At 37.2% G+C, this 14,483-nt stretch overlaps 8 protein-coding genes across 8 annotated transcripts; 4 read left to right on the forward strand and 4 right to left on the reverse strand.

Moving 5' to 3' along the window:
- Positions 1-835: 835 nt before the first annotated feature.
- C9374_009843 (uncharacterized protein) lies at positions 836-1,989 on the forward strand (the record flags this gene model as incomplete). Its single annotated transcript, XM_044700075.1, has 2 exons — positions 836-1,791; positions 1,854-1,989. The coding sequence occupies 2 exons, from the start codon at positions 836-838 to the stop codon at positions 1,987-1,989; spliced, it is 1,092 nt and encodes a 363-aa protein (XP_044544394.1).
- Positions 1,990-2,074: 85 nt separating this feature from the next.
- C9374_009844 (uncharacterized protein) lies at positions 2,075-5,632 on the reverse strand (the record flags this gene model as incomplete). The annotated part of the gene is made up of 1 exon (XM_044700076.1): positions 2,075-5,632. The coding sequence occupies one exon, from the start codon at positions 5,630-5,632 to the stop codon at positions 2,075-2,077; it is 3,558 nt and encodes a 1,185-aa protein (XP_044544395.1).
- Positions 5,633-5,850: 218 nt separating this feature from the next.
- Positions 5,851-6,582, reverse strand: C9374_009845 (uncharacterized protein; the record flags this gene model as incomplete). Its single annotated transcript, XM_044700077.1, has 1 exon — positions 5,851-6,582. One exon carries the CDS (start codon positions 6,580-6,582, stop codon positions 5,851-5,853), a length of 732 nt encoding a protein of 243 aa, XP_044544396.1.
- A 185-nt stretch (positions 6,583-6,767) lies between these two features.
- C9374_009846 (uncharacterized protein) lies at positions 6,768-7,088 on the forward strand (the record flags this gene model as incomplete). The annotated part of the gene is made up of 1 exon (XM_044700078.1): positions 6,768-7,088. One exon carries the CDS (start codon positions 6,768-6,770, stop codon positions 7,086-7,088), a length of 321 nt encoding a protein of 106 aa, XP_044544397.1.
- A 255-nt stretch (positions 7,089-7,343) lies between these two features.
- Positions 7,344-9,292, forward strand: C9374_009847 (uncharacterized protein; the record flags this gene model as incomplete). Its single annotated transcript, XM_044700079.1, has 4 exons — positions 7,344-7,603; positions 7,723-8,117; positions 8,212-8,285; positions 8,333-9,292. 4 exons carry the CDS (start codon positions 7,344-7,346, stop codon positions 9,290-9,292), a joined length of 1,689 nt encoding a protein of 562 aa, XP_044544398.1.
- Positions 9,293-9,387: 95 nt separating this feature from the next.
- C9374_009848 (uncharacterized protein) lies at positions 9,388-10,468 on the reverse strand (the record flags this gene model as incomplete). The annotated part of the gene is made up of 4 exons (XM_044700080.1): positions 9,388-9,680; positions 9,753-9,934; positions 10,121-10,231; positions 10,425-10,468. 4 exons carry the CDS (start codon positions 10,466-10,468, stop codon positions 9,388-9,390), a joined length of 630 nt encoding a protein of 209 aa, XP_044544399.1.
- A 306-nt stretch (positions 10,469-10,774) lies between these two features.
- On the forward strand, positions 10,775-11,989 carry C9374_009849 (uncharacterized protein; the record flags this gene model as incomplete). Its single annotated transcript, XM_044700081.1, has 3 exons — positions 10,775-10,895; positions 11,081-11,227; positions 11,475-11,989. The coding sequence occupies 3 exons, from the start codon at positions 10,775-10,777 to the stop codon at positions 11,987-11,989; spliced, it is 783 nt and encodes a 260-aa protein (XP_044544400.1).
- Positions 11,990-12,169: 180 nt separating this feature from the next.
- Positions 12,170-14,291, reverse strand: C9374_009850 (uncharacterized protein; the record flags this gene model as incomplete). The annotated part of the gene is made up of 6 exons (XM_044700083.1): positions 12,170-12,438; positions 12,528-12,562; positions 12,621-12,966; positions 13,023-13,633; positions 13,683-13,896; positions 13,988-14,291. 6 exons carry the CDS (start codon positions 14,289-14,291, stop codon positions 12,170-12,172), a joined length of 1,779 nt encoding a protein of 592 aa, XP_044544401.1.
- Positions 14,292-14,483: the final 192 nt, after the last annotated feature.

The following is a 14,483-nucleotide window of genomic DNA, read 5'->3' on the forward strand; positions in this document are numbered from 1 at the left end:
ACAGGATCAGTCAGAAAATGGAGTGAACGTGATAGACTTCTAGATTTTGTGGTGTGATTTTGTTTTTCAAAAAAGTGAATCTTGAGATAGGTGTTGTTGTGAAAAGGATCTGAGCTTAATAAAATTTTTCCAGGCTTATAATCTCTGTGAACAATAGAAGGCTGTCGATTGTGTAAATATTTCGTTCCATACGCAACTCCAATTAATATTTTCTCTTTCATTGATAGTAACCGCAATGATGGTTACTATTTACCATCATTCAGCTTCTTCATTAAATTGTCCAAGCTTCCATTTGGTAAATATTCAGCCACCATACATAATTTAAATGCTGAAATGAAAGGCTAGAGAAGTTAACACTTAAATCGTTCATGAGCAATATTTGAAACTGAAAATAATGCACTCCACTAAAATTGGAGGACCTTGTGGATGGAATGATTCATGGTCTTGAATAATTCTTGTAAATTCTTGGAAAGACCACACGGTATATTATGGTTTGAACTGATAGGACCAGGTACAATGTTTGGCTCGTTTGATTCAAAAACGTTGTCCTCATCATCAAGCATTCCGATACAACATCGGCTGTGCTTGAATCAAGCCGATCCAAGAAATAGTATTTGATTGAATTGATATATAACAGACGCGACACCTGACCATTTTTTTACTTTTATTTTACAGTTCATATTTGCAACGACAAGAAACCCCTCAACACGCAGCTTCTTCTTTCAACCAATTAATTGTAGGGCCTGTAAAACGCCGCAATCGAATGGTGTCAAACCTTGAGCCAATTTCTATTAACGAGTTTTGCATCATTCACAAACGGCGAAATCAAAAAAAAATGTCATCCACATGCATTTCTTGTTCTCCTCATCCATTGGCTTCGATCATCGGTTTGCCTCAAGGATTTGTTTTTGGTGTCTTGTTACAGAAAAGCCGAATGTCTGCTCCTGAAAATATTAAAAATCAAATGGCACTCAAGGATTGGACCATGATGAAGACTTTCCTTTCTGCTTCGGGTACAAGTGCCATTTCATTCGGTTTATTGCAATTGTTCGGTTTGGCAACCTTGTCCCCAATGGATATCAATTGGAAGGGTAATTTGATTGGAGGTGCACTCATTGGTGCTGGTATGACCCTCGGAGGAGCTTGTCCTGGCACTTTGTTGGCTCAGATCGGAGAAGGTGTTGAAACAGCTCCCTATTCACTTTTGGGAGGTTTGTTGGGAGCATCTGCCTATGGTGTTTTAATTAATCAATCATGGGCCAAGAATATTTTGAGCTCTGTTGAGGTCAAGGGTCCACACAATACCTTGCATGGATTACTCGGCAAGCCAATGTGGGCAATAGCCATTCCTTTGGGTATTGCTATGATCGGTGTTGCTTGTGGTCTTGAAAAGATCTTCCCATCACCAAAACGTGTCGAGTCTGAATCGGCAAGCACTACGGAATGCATGAAAAAGAGACAATGGAGCCCTATTTGGTCGGGAATTGCTCTTGGATCACTTCAAATTCCAGTTAATTTGTGTGTTAAGGCTTATTTAGGTACCAGCTCTGCCTTTGTGACTGCATCTACTTTTGTAACCAAGTATTTACCATTGGATCAGAGCTATTTTTCCAAGTACATCCCTAATACTCCAAAGAATGTATGGCAATTGGTAAGCGATTTGAGTATCATTGGAGGATCCTACGTTTCCGCTCTCTTGGGAAATACCAGAGCCAAGAGTACTAGAGCACTCACTACACAAGATAAGATGGTTGCTATTGCATCAGGTTTCTTGTTGCTATTCGGAGCAAGGTATGTTTCATGAGTTTTGAACAATTTTTTCACAACTTATTCAATAATGATTGAACTTGCAGAACTGCCAATGGTTGCACAAGCGGTCATGGTCTTTCTCAAATGTGTCAATTGAGTTTTGCTGGATTTATTAGCGTTGCAAGTATGATGATTTGCGGAATTGGACTTGGCGTTGCTTTGGATAAGCTCAGAAAATAAACGTGTTGACATGTCGACATTTTGAAAGATTGTTTCATGAAAGATTTACAAGAATAAATAAGTGAATTTATGTAATTAAAATACATTATTTTCTAGGTTTGCTCGAAATCAGTTCTTCATCCTCTTCGTTTTCTTTTGTTTCAGAGATTTGAGTGTCATCTTCATCCCTCATCTTGTTATCATCCTCGTTTTGTTCCTCGTGCTCATCAATTTGAGTTTTGTCTTCCTCAGGTGCCTTTTCTCGTTCATCATCAGTTTCATCTGACTTGTCCTTATTCTTACTACTCACGGTCAACATCTCCTTGAAACTCTCCACATTTTCCTTGGCCGCCTTTTCAACATCTTCGGTTTGTTCGATCTTTCTTACAACTGTGGCCAAAAATTCTTTACGCTTTGTATCTGGAATGGCTTTCAGTCTGTATTTCATAATGCCAAGTAAGAATGTATGGTTTTGATTAATGTCATCAAAAACAAAATTAATTGTGTTTTGGACTAGAGTTTCAATATGATGAACATCTTTTCCTGGGAAGTGAGACTTGCTGAGTCTGGAACCTAATTCTTCAATGTCCTTAATTGCCTTCTTTAAAACACTCTTTTCTTCCTCTTGTTCAACCTTATCCAAATACTCAGAATGCAAAATCTTGAGAGCATCAAACTCGTATTGCCATAATTTTTCTTCACTGGTATTCTTGAGTTCATGATGGAATCTCTTCACAATTTCTTCAACAACAGGTATCTTGGTTCTAACAAAGTACGAAAGAATATGGGAAGCAAAGTCATCACTGATAGCTTTGGCAATAATAGCTCTAGATAATCCAAGTAACGTATCAGAAATGAGTGTTCTGGTAACTTTAAGTTTTTCCAATCTGGCTCTCTTTTTCTCTTCGTCTTCTTCTTCTTCCTCTTCATCGCCATCTTTCTTCTTCTTATCATACTTGGTATATTCACGTTGGAGTGATTCCATTGCCTTTTGCAAGTATTTAGTCAAGATTGCCATTCTCTCTTTACCCAAAACTAAAACCATTGAGCTTGATCCGACCACAACTGGACTGGCCATGACAAAAATGTTTGAGAGTAATGAGTATGAAGTTCTAGTAACAGGAGAAGAGACTTTTCCATTTTCTAAAATGTAAAAGAGGTGTTTTGCTAAATTTTCTTGTTTGGTAAAGTATGTCTTTTCAAGTTGATTGCGTGAATCTTTCTTAGCAAGCACGTCTTGTAATGTCCAATATAAATCGTCAAAGATGATGTTGATAATAAGAGGAGTGACTTCATCAACTTCTTCTTCGTTAGCTTGAGTTTCATCAGTTTGGGACATTCCAATTTCAACAACTTTAGAGTCTAAAATCTTGTCTAAATCCGCAAGTAAAACATCGTCTGAAATAACTTGGGATGTTCCCACGACCTTACTGAATGCTCTAATTCTGTTGAGAGTTGCTAAAATATCGGACGTTGGTTCCTCTTCATTGTTGAGTGCACGCACAGCGTCCTTCAATTGTGATGACGTCTCTCTCATCAATTCATTATATTGTACTTCGGCTTCTGATTTTAGTGGATAATCATCATGGTCTTTGATGAGATACTTGAAGGTCTTTGCAACTTCCATGTAAACATATGGAGAAACACTCTTGTTCAAAACTTCCTTCAAAGATTTCAGTAATTTGGAGAAATGGCTTTCTGGATAACTCTTTAAATCAAGAAATTGTGGAATCTCTACAAGCTCGCTCACTATTTCAGGTTCAGTTCTGTACTTATCAATCATGGCGGACAGAGATGGAGCTAAAACACCTGTGAGTTCCTCTACTTCATCTTCAGTCTCTTTTGTTGTTAGTTTCGATTTGTTGCTCACCTTTACGTTATCGCTGGCGCTTGTGATGCTGTTGAGTTGTCCCTTCAACTTCTTGATAGATGCGTTCAATAATTTAATGAGAGTGAGTGCATCTCCTTCTTCTTCGTTAATCATAGAACAGATGGTCTTGTAATCTCGTAAAACCTCATCAGAGGTGCTCCATAATGTATCTACAAGATAATATGCAGCCATTGGATAATTTTCAACATGTTCAGAAATAAAATCAAGAATATTTTCGAGACTGACACCACCTTTCTTGGCCTTTTTCTTGGATTTTGAAGGCTCTTTTTCGTTCTTGGACAACAGATAGTAGTAGACAAACTTTCCTGCATAAAATCTAATACTGGCAACCTCGTCGAATATCAGTTTGCTCACAGTATCGATTTGAGAACTATTCAAATAGCCGTTTTGAAGAAGAGTAGTCAGGAACTTCAAAGCTTCAACAGCAACAGAGACGGAGACATCTCGTGATAAATCTACAAATCTTCCAGAATATTGCTTTGTAAAGTTTGCTAGTTGATCTTTCCAATCTTTCTTACTATAGAACTTGTCTAGAATTTGAATAGCAACCTTTCTTACGCTTTCTTCGGTATCGTTTAGCATCCAGCCAAAGTATTTCAAAGAGTTGTCATTCAAAAATTGATCTGGAGAGTCAATAATCCATTCAGATGCTTGTAGAAGTGACAATGCTCGAATATCATCACAAGAATCTCGATATCTTTTTGTAAATACTTGCATAAAAATGTCAGCTGCTATCTTTTCAAGAGTATTTGTCTTCTCTTGATACTGTTCACACATGGCTGACAGTTCTTTTTCTTTTTTCTTATCCTTGCTCTTTGCAGCTGCTTTAGATTGTTTTTGTAATTTAGCAAGTGTTTTGCTCTCAGATTTCTTAGCCTCAATTACAGCAGAAGCAATTTGATAAATTGCCAATGTTGAAGTGTGACGAAGTGCTCTGCAAGTGGATGTTGTCATAAAAGTCAACCATCTCAAAAAATGTTCTCGAATAAACTCGTCATAAAGTTGACCTCCTTCCTTTGCAACATCAACAAATGTGTTCCAAAATTCACCAAAGTTTTTTCTAAAATGTTTCAATGAAGGATGGTTATTGACGATTGGATAAACTTGAAGCTTGTCAGGAATGAATTTTTCAATAACATCATCAATTACTTTTTGAATAGCTTTGGAATCTTCAGATTTGAGCTTTTTTCCGTTGAAAACAAGGTCACCTTTTGCCCCTGACGAATGTAAAACAAAAACAATCAATTCGACTGTTGCTTTGGCTTTGCTGGTTTCGAATCGTTCTTGCCATCCATCAACAGTGTCTCTGATAGCTGAGCTTTCTTGACGAACAGTTGCAAATAATGATTCTTTGTCTTCATTCAAAACAACCATATCTTCCTCTAGCTCCTCTTTTTTGGCCTTTTTTTTCTTTGTGGATTCACTTGATTTACTCTTCTTTGATGAGCCAGTCTTTAGCTTCTTTTTCTTAGGAGTTGTTGATGATGTATCTTTTTTCTTTTTTCTTGTAGAAGTGCTTTTCTTTCTTGATGTTCTTGGAGGTTGGAAATCTTGATCTTTCTCGTCTTCCTTGAAAGCATCATCCTCTTCTGATGATGGTTCTTCGGGCTCTGATGCTTCCTCTTCATCATCACTGGCATCAGAAATGACTACTCTCACCTCTTGATCGCTATCACTTTCTTCCTCTTCTTCCTCTTCGTCTCTTCTTTTTCTTTTACCGCTCTCGGATGAGGCTTTTTGCTTCTTCGAACTGGTCTTTTTTCTTGCCGGCATGATGAGGTGAAGGCTGGTAATTGGGATATTTTTTTTTGAAATGTTAAAATTTTGAGGCGCTCAAAATTGGCGCCACAAGTTTCTTCTCGTTGTTGGAACGAGCCTTTAACCAGAAACTGAATAAGGGCCATGATCTCAAAAACATTTGAAAAAGCTCTCGTTGTCAAGTACACACCGTAACGCTCTTCTCAAGCGAACACGAATTTTACTATACATGGTCAAATGATGTCCTTCACAACAACTGTGGGATGAGCAGCTGATTGATCTCCAAACAGCTTTCGAGACAATCCCAACGTTATTGGAGGTGAATTCAAAAAATGTTCTCTCATGGTCACTCTGGTTGCCTCTTCCCGTTCCCGTTTCTCCTCCTCTTGTCTCTTGCGTTCTCGTTCAATTAGAGAAGGTGCATTTACTTCGGAAACCACCTTTTTCGTATTTCTCAATGAACGTGACAGTTTTTCATCTCCTTTTGTTTCCTTCTCTTTTTCTGTAAAGAATGTGCTTATTTTCCAGTCTGGTGGTTGCTCATTTCTTTTCCTTTCTCTCTTTTCTATTTTAATAAGGTAGTCCTCTTTGGCCAGTGTTCTCAATAATGCCCGCTCTTCGGAGGCATGTGTTGTAAATGTTGAAGCATTCCATTCAGGTTTTCTATTTTCTCTATTTCTCATCTTTATCTCCAACGTTTCAAGCTTCTTTTCAAGCACTCGTTCGGGAATGTCATCCGTAGAAAAGAGTTTTTGATCGTTTTTATAGTTCATGCTATTTGATCGAACCGATCCCGGTTTTCCAGAATATCGGCTTGGGGAATTGGGATCAAACACCCTTTTAGAAATTTTGGTTCCCCTTGTATTTGTGCTATTCTCAGTAACATGATTCGACGAGGCTGACTGCACTGCTGTGTCTCCCGGTAATGACGACGTTGGTAATTTCAGAGGATTTACAGCTTTCATTTTTTTGAATTTTGAAATTGAGAGACATAACGATTTCTGTTGGAGGTGTTTGAGCAAACTCACCTCTCTTCATTCGTATACATCAATTTTTTAACCAATTCAATAAGGGAGTGCTGACTCTAACCTAACACAAGCTCCATCCCCTCGATAAACAAGCAAGAAATTAGTGAGAGAACACAAAAAAAATGTCCAACTTTGACCAGGCTAACTCATCCTCTTTTTCACAACTCTCTGAAGCTTCAAACTCAACAAAAAAACGCACTCTGCAGGATTTACAATCAAACGCCAACCCAGCCACAGATTTTATTAATGACTCTACAATCAGCACCAATTTATTCTCTGTAGAAGCAAAGCGAATACTCCTCAAACATCTTGGCTCGATCGTTTTGGAGAAAAAAGGTCCAATAGATCCTGTATACGGTTTGACGCAAGGGGAGGTGAATGCCATTAGAAGTGCAGTGGCTTTGACGAAAAAAGAGATAGCTTCGCGGTCTACAAACGATTAACAATTAAACTTCTGTATTTTCGTCGAACTGATCTGCATTATTTTGTCTCAATAACTTTTGTCAGGCAGAGTTGTTGCAGCTATTTTGAGAGATCATATGCATTCATTTAATTTACAAGCAACCAAACATCCTTCTACTTTTCATCGCTAACCTAATCCTGTGGATGACATTACCGACAATACGTCAATTAATGTATCCAAAACAAAGCTCAAAAGGCTGAAAGCTGATGAACCAAGGACCGAACAACACCAAAAAATGCCAATATCACTGAGGAGAAAGGATGATAACAAATCATCGCCTTCTCCTGCCTCTTCAACTTCATCCATTACATCAGGCGGAGCATTGAGCGTGACTAGCGCATCATCCGTGTTGAGTACATCACCTGGATCATCTCCAATGGCAAGAGGAAGGTCAGAGTCTGTAACATCTGATACATCCAGCATTACCCAAAGACTTTCCGCTGAAAATATTGAGAAAATAGAGAAAATTGGAGAGGGAGCGTTTGGAGAAGTGTGGTACGTAATGGTTTACTTTGTCGAAGGAAGGATCACATAATATTTATTATCATTATTTTTATCTCATGATGATGATGGTGTTGACATTGATCTCGGATACAAAAATACTCGCTCATCAGGAAGGGAATTAACAAAATAAATGGAGAAACAGTAGCAATCAAAATCATTGATCTTGAAGAAGCAACAGATGAAATTGAAGACATTCAAAAAGAGGTTCACGTTCAAATGAGTGCAAATTCTCCTTTTGTTGTAAAGGTTTATGGAGCTTTTATTAACGGATCGTTTTTATGGATTGTTATGGACCTTTTGCTTTGTTCTATTCAAGACATTATGGAAATATTAACAAAACAACGAGGTGCAAGCGAAACAGTAGGCATTGAAGAAAAACACATTGCCGTAATTATGCGAGAAACTTTGAAAGGGCTTGATTACCTTCATACGGAAAACAAAATTCATAGAGATATCAAAAGCGCAAACATTTTGATTTCAAAGGATTGTCAAATCAAAATCGGAGGTATGTTGTCATAATGTTGGACTTCTAAATAGTAACATATTTTATTGGCACTTGCTATTTGCATTTTACTGTCTATCACATGAACAATTCAAAGATTTTGGAGTTTCTGGACAATTAACAAATACGATGGGAAATCGAAAACGATATACTTTTGTTGGAACACCCTACGTACGTATTTTTGCATCTACAATATTTAGGTAAAATGATTATTTCAGTACATGGCACCGGAGGTGATTGTTAGACAAGGTTATACAGAAAAAGCTGATATTTGGTCTTTAGGAATAACAGCAATAGAAATGTTTAAAGGCTCACCACCATTAAGTCATATGAAGCCATTCCAAGCTCTTTTAAAAATTCCAAAAGAACCTTCTCCCAAACTCGATGATCCTAGAGCTTCTAAATATTTTAAAGAATTTATTGATCTTTGCCTTCAAAAAGAACCCAACGCAAGACCAAGTGCAAAAGAACTTCTCAAATGCAAGTTCATAAAAGGTGCCAAAAAGAACTCTGTTCTTTCTGATTTGGTTGAGGCTAAGCTGAATTATGTGAAACCAATGAAGCTCTCAAATGGAAGACGTGACGATGATTCTGACGACTCAGACGACTCGGATGAATCAGATGAAGGTGACGAAGAAAATGAAGAAGAAGGTACAATTGTAAATAAGAAATGGGATTTTGGTACAGTTCAAGAAAAGAAAAAACCAACAAAACCTGAACAGCTTACTCAACAAGCAACCTCTGTAACATCTCCACACACTCCTCCCAAGAAAGATCCAGCCTCTAACAAGATGAAATTTGATTTTGGAGACAGTGAAGATAGTGATGACAGTGATGATAGCGATGGTGATGACAGTGATGATAACGGTACTGCTATGAATACTGTGAAATCTGCACCAAAGCAAATTGTTTCCACACCATCCAACAAAAACACCCCCAACAACAACTCTTCTGCAAACAATGTGTCTGTAACCGGATCTATTGATCAAATTTATGCTGAAATTCTTTGTGAAACGCTGTATGACATGTCACAAGACGATTTATCAGAGAGATTCCAACTTGCCGAGGCCTCTCAGAAAGGCCTTTGCAAAACAGTTATTCAATCCATTCTTAAGAGAATTGATAAAAAGATTAAGGAGGGAGTTCTTACTGAAGAAGCAAGAAACTCCTTGAAATAAATGTAACATAAATTATTTAATGTAAGCATTTAGTGGCAAGTTTGAGTGGTGATGACTAAAATACATTGGTAATTTGTTTCAATCGTACGAGCAATCTATTGGAGAGAACACTTCTTTTTCTTTTCCTTATCTTCAGTCCAAAGCTCTTCCTTGAATCCTCCTCTTTGATAAGCTTCAAAAATGTTTCGTCCAACAGTTTGGAAAAGTTGATCAATATTGTCTCCTTTCTTGGCGCTCGTTTCCATGTATTCACACCCATATTTTGATGCTAACGATTGAGCGTTTGTGACAACTCTCTTGTCAACAAGATCTGACTTGTTACCCACAAGAATTTTAAAATGATTTTCTCTCAACGTTTGTTGTTGTAATTCCCCAAGCCAGTGAGTTTCTTTTCAATTCCAAATCCGAAACAAACATTATGTGAGCTCCATGTGGAGTGACAATGAAAAACAAAACATACCCAAGTCTTGGAAAGATTCCTTATTCGTAATGTCAAACACAATGATAATGGCATGAGCTTCTGAATAAGAATGTTTAGCAACGTTGGCAAATCTGTTATGAATATCAGCGGCAAAGTCCCAAACTTGTAATTTAATTGCCGATTGATTCGAGACCTTCATTTCCTTCATTTTGAAATCAACACTTGAATAATATTATTAGTAGTTCACAGACACGTTACAGTATCATCATCAATAATTATTACAAATTTCCATATTTAGATGGGACACACAAATTATGTATCAATAAAAAGGAGTAAATAGTGTGGTTGGTTATATTTGTCAATAGTGTTATATATAACCATCCAATTTTTGGGCACAATGTACATACCCCAACGATGATGGATAGCTCTCTTTAAATTCACCATCACAAAACCTAGAAATGATTGAAGTTTTACCAACGGAAACATCACCAATAACAATAACTTTGAAAGTAGGAATACTTTTAGAAATAACATCATCATGTAGTATGTAATTTTAACAATCATCATCACGACCGACACACAAGATGTTCACAAAAAGTGTCATCAATGGCATTTGACATTAGCACACACCACGTGCGGTATGAAAAATTGAAAACAATAAGACCCATCAATATTCAATTACACATCAACAAACAACACAGCAAAACATACCCACTTTCAGCACCGTATTCATCAGAAGCGTTGTGTGAAGACATTTTTTCAAAGAACACTTCGTTGCAAAACTTTCTTAACAGTCCAAACAACAAGCAACGATTGAACGTATTTGGAGAAGATTGAACAAACGCTCGAGTCTTATGGCAGTTGTCAAACAAAATCTGAAAAGAGACATTCGATTGATTACAGTCAAGCTGACCAAATCCTAACCAATGGAGAGGCTGCCTTATTCATCATTAAAGTGATGCTATCAATGTTGTCTTGTTTGATGAATATTGCTTGCTTCGGTGAGCCTCGTTGGTGTCAAGAAGAGGTTGTTGTAAAAAATTCAAAGACTCCAAAAAATAATGAAGAGCGTATCAAGACATTCCATCCGCTATCTTGTGGGTTCCATCTTTCGTGAGGCTGGAGAGGCTATGGACCGCATGGGATGTTTTCTGCAAGGAAGCGTGGCATACAAGGAAGAGTGTTAGTGTCTGTCTTTTTTTTGTTATTGGTGATGATCATCATTATTGGTATTATTTTTATAAACGATGATGAAATGGATGATGATGATATGAAAACTCATGATAATGTTGTTGTTGTTATTGTTTTGGATGAATGGAATAACACGGAAATTTTGGAAATTTGTTGATATTTTCAAACACAAATAGTAAATAGAACAAGAAGAGTTATGGGCTTCCTCGGTAATAATCCAACCATCCAATCAACAGACGTATTTATTGCTCCAAATGCTAGCGTTATTGGTAAAGTTACTATTGGACCAAAGTCTTCAATTTGGTACAACACAGTCATTAGAGGTAAGTTCGCTTCTTGAGAGCAATAATATTATGTAATACTGTTTTCTTGAACGTACCATGAAATATGATGAATAATTATATTCACCGAACGGCTTTGATACCACATTACTGGAAACATTTATCAAATACCACCAAAATCTCTTGACAATTCACTACACAACATCAATTTCAACAAACAACATATCATTACACAAACATCATAATGCTTGCAACTCCATCAATGATATACTTCAACTAAATCTTACAGGTGATGTGAATGCTATAAAAATTGGAGAAAACACCAACATTCAAGACAGAGTTGTGATTCATTGTACTGGCAAGAGAGGACATGAAAAGCCAACCATTATCGGAAATAATGTTACTGTTGAAAGCGGTGCTATTTTACATGCCTGTACTTTAGAAGACGAATGTTATGTTGGCATTGGAGCTACCGTGTTGGATGGAGCTGTGGTTGGAAAGGGTGCCATGATTGCACCAGGATCTGTGGTGACACCAGGTACAGTTGTTCCAAGTGGAGAAATATGGGCTGGTGTTCCTGCAAAGAAGCTCCGTGAATTGACTCCTGAAGAGCAGGATTTGATCATGAAGAGTGCTGCTGAAAATTCAGAATTGGCTCAAGTTCATAAAGAAGAAACAGATAAGGAATTCGAAACAATGTTGCGAGACATGGAGAAATTCAAATTCCGTGAAGATAGACTTCAAGATTATACTTATGAAAAAGTTGAGGACTCACAACAAAATGGTCCAGTCAAGGCTCTCTAAACTACGCTTTTTTCCCAATTTTATTTTCTCAATTCCACAAACATTAATGACCTATGGGATGTAACAGATGATTAGGGTTTGTCATCCTTTTAGAAATAAATTTATTTTACCTGATTGCTCTTTTTAAATTGTGATCTAGATGACACCGTTGCATTAAGGGAGAGTGGTGATAAAAACATTTTATTCTTCATTGTTAACAGTGGCTCCTTTGGCTTCTGCTCCTACAGATGAGCTCTGCACTTCGTGTTGAATTATTTGTCGATCAATCCCAGCAGTAAAGCATGTGGATCCGTCGAAGGACCAACACGCCGATGTTACCATCAAATCATGTCCGTGTAGGCTTGAATGCAAATGACCACTGAGATCATAAATTTTTGCCACTCTCTTATCCAATGAAACTAACATTCGTTGATGGTATTCTGATATAGACACACTGTTAACCCCACCAGCTTTGATTGGAATAGTTTTCATTGGTTTGGACATGTTCCTATAGTCGAAAATTCGTAAATCTCCACTATCGGTTCCAGTCACAATAAACCTATCACTTGGAGTAAAGCTACACAATTAACAGGGCTGTTGATATGGGTCATATGCATGTAAAAGGAAATGATTATCTATTGATTATACTTACTCAGCATGAGATTTCAATGCAGAAATGGGAGATTTGGAATCAGAATGTGAATCCCATAAAAATACATTTCCGTCTGAGGAAGCACTAGCAATAAGAGAGGACTGATAAGCACAAGCAACGTCGTTCAAGTAAGCTGTTTCGCTTGGAGAGGCAATTTTCTGAATTTCTCTTAGCTCCAAATTAAAAATTCTTAAATTTCCGTCCCAACACGATGTGACAATTTGTTCTCCCTTGTTATGATTTGTCCAATCACAACTAGATATTATTCCTTTGTGTGAATCAGAGTTTTTAACATGTGGGTTTCGCAAATAGGTTGGTCTGTTTCTTATCATGCCTTGCACACCCTCTACAACGTTGGAATTTCATACGAATCAATATTTTTGAACATTCTCAAGAGCTTACCTTCGGTGATGTAAAATTTCTGAAGTTCGTTTAGACTGTCATCGTTTTCGCTATCTGTGTTGACTCCTTCGTTTTGATAGGCTTTGAAATCAATGTGGCTGTCTAGTAAATCTTGTGTAAAAAGATCGTTATGTTGAGTTCTTTCATTGGACTCGTCGTTAAACTCTCCACTCTTGTGAAGATTGTCCACCGATGGGAGTTTAACATGTTTAAGATAGGCCTTAAATCTGCCATTCGAAAAATCATCGTCATCATTTTCTCCCACCATCTGGCTACTGCGACTGTCTGTCTTGTTTAATGATACTGCTTCGTTTTGTTTTAACGTCTCTGCATATTTCCAAAGGTGTATCGATTGATCTCCTGAAACAGAACAAATTATTTGGGCAGTTGGATGGAACTTTAATTTGTTGACAGCTCCAGTGTGACCCTTATATACGAGTAATGGATTTAAATGTGACAAATTGCTGCCCCATAAACAGCACGTTGTGTCTGCTGATGCTGTGGCAAAAAGTGGTGTCGATGTATCGATGCTACAAATAGGAGACATCTTAATGTCAAATATTGCGTCTCTATGAAATAAATATCTTCGTATGATCTTTTTGTCAGGTTGTCTATATTGTGTTTGGAGACGCTGGATGAGCTCCATAAAAAGAAACTTACTTTGTGATGGTTTTCTTAATTTGTGCATTGAATTGATCTTTGAGATTTTTCATTAATTGAATCGTTGTCTTAGGTCCTGTTTTTTGTAGATTATCAGGAATGGTGGGAGTTTTTACAGGAGATTTAGAATACAAATTTTTATCGTTTGAAAAAGATCCAGATCGGGTAAGCTCACCCACTTCTCTTGTTTGTTGTGGTGTTCTTAGTGATGACGCTGTTTAAAATTATCATTAAATATTAATTTTCACAAACAAGATCAATCTTCAAATCATCACAATGATAAAATTATTTTGTGACACACTTACGTGGTTTTGTTGCACTACATCCTGCTTCAAGTTTTATATAGCTAATTAATTTAGATAAATCAAAATGTTCTTCCTCCAAATCAATTCCGATGATGTTTTTATAGTCTTCTAATTGTTGAAAAAGTCGTTCTACTTTTTCTTCCATTTCTAAAACATATTTACTCAACAATGTGGGAGAGCAATCTCCACCCACTGGTGATGATACATTTTCGTTCATAGACGTCCTCGGGATGTTCACTGCAGCCGAGGTTGTTGTGGTTGTGGTTGATGCTTGCGGGTGATCGGAAGTGTTGCCATGATTCATTTTTATTTGAGTGCTTGTTCAGGAGAAGGAAGACTTGAAAACAAATCATCAGTGTCTATATATGGACGGAGAGGATTCAATTTCACGCAAAGGATCGGCGTAGTCCAACATCAAAGAGACAAACGTTCATATTATTATTGAGAGATAACTTGTACATTTACATTATTAATAGAATTTACTGTACGCGTTCAG

This window comes from Naegleria lovaniensis (assembly GCF_003324165.1).
Source record: "Naegleria lovaniensis strain ATCC 30569 chromosome Unknown tig039, whole genome shotgun sequence".
NCBI classification, from domain to species: Eukaryota; Heterolobosea; class Eutetramitea; order Acrasida; family Naegleriidae; genus Naegleria; species Naegleria lovaniensis.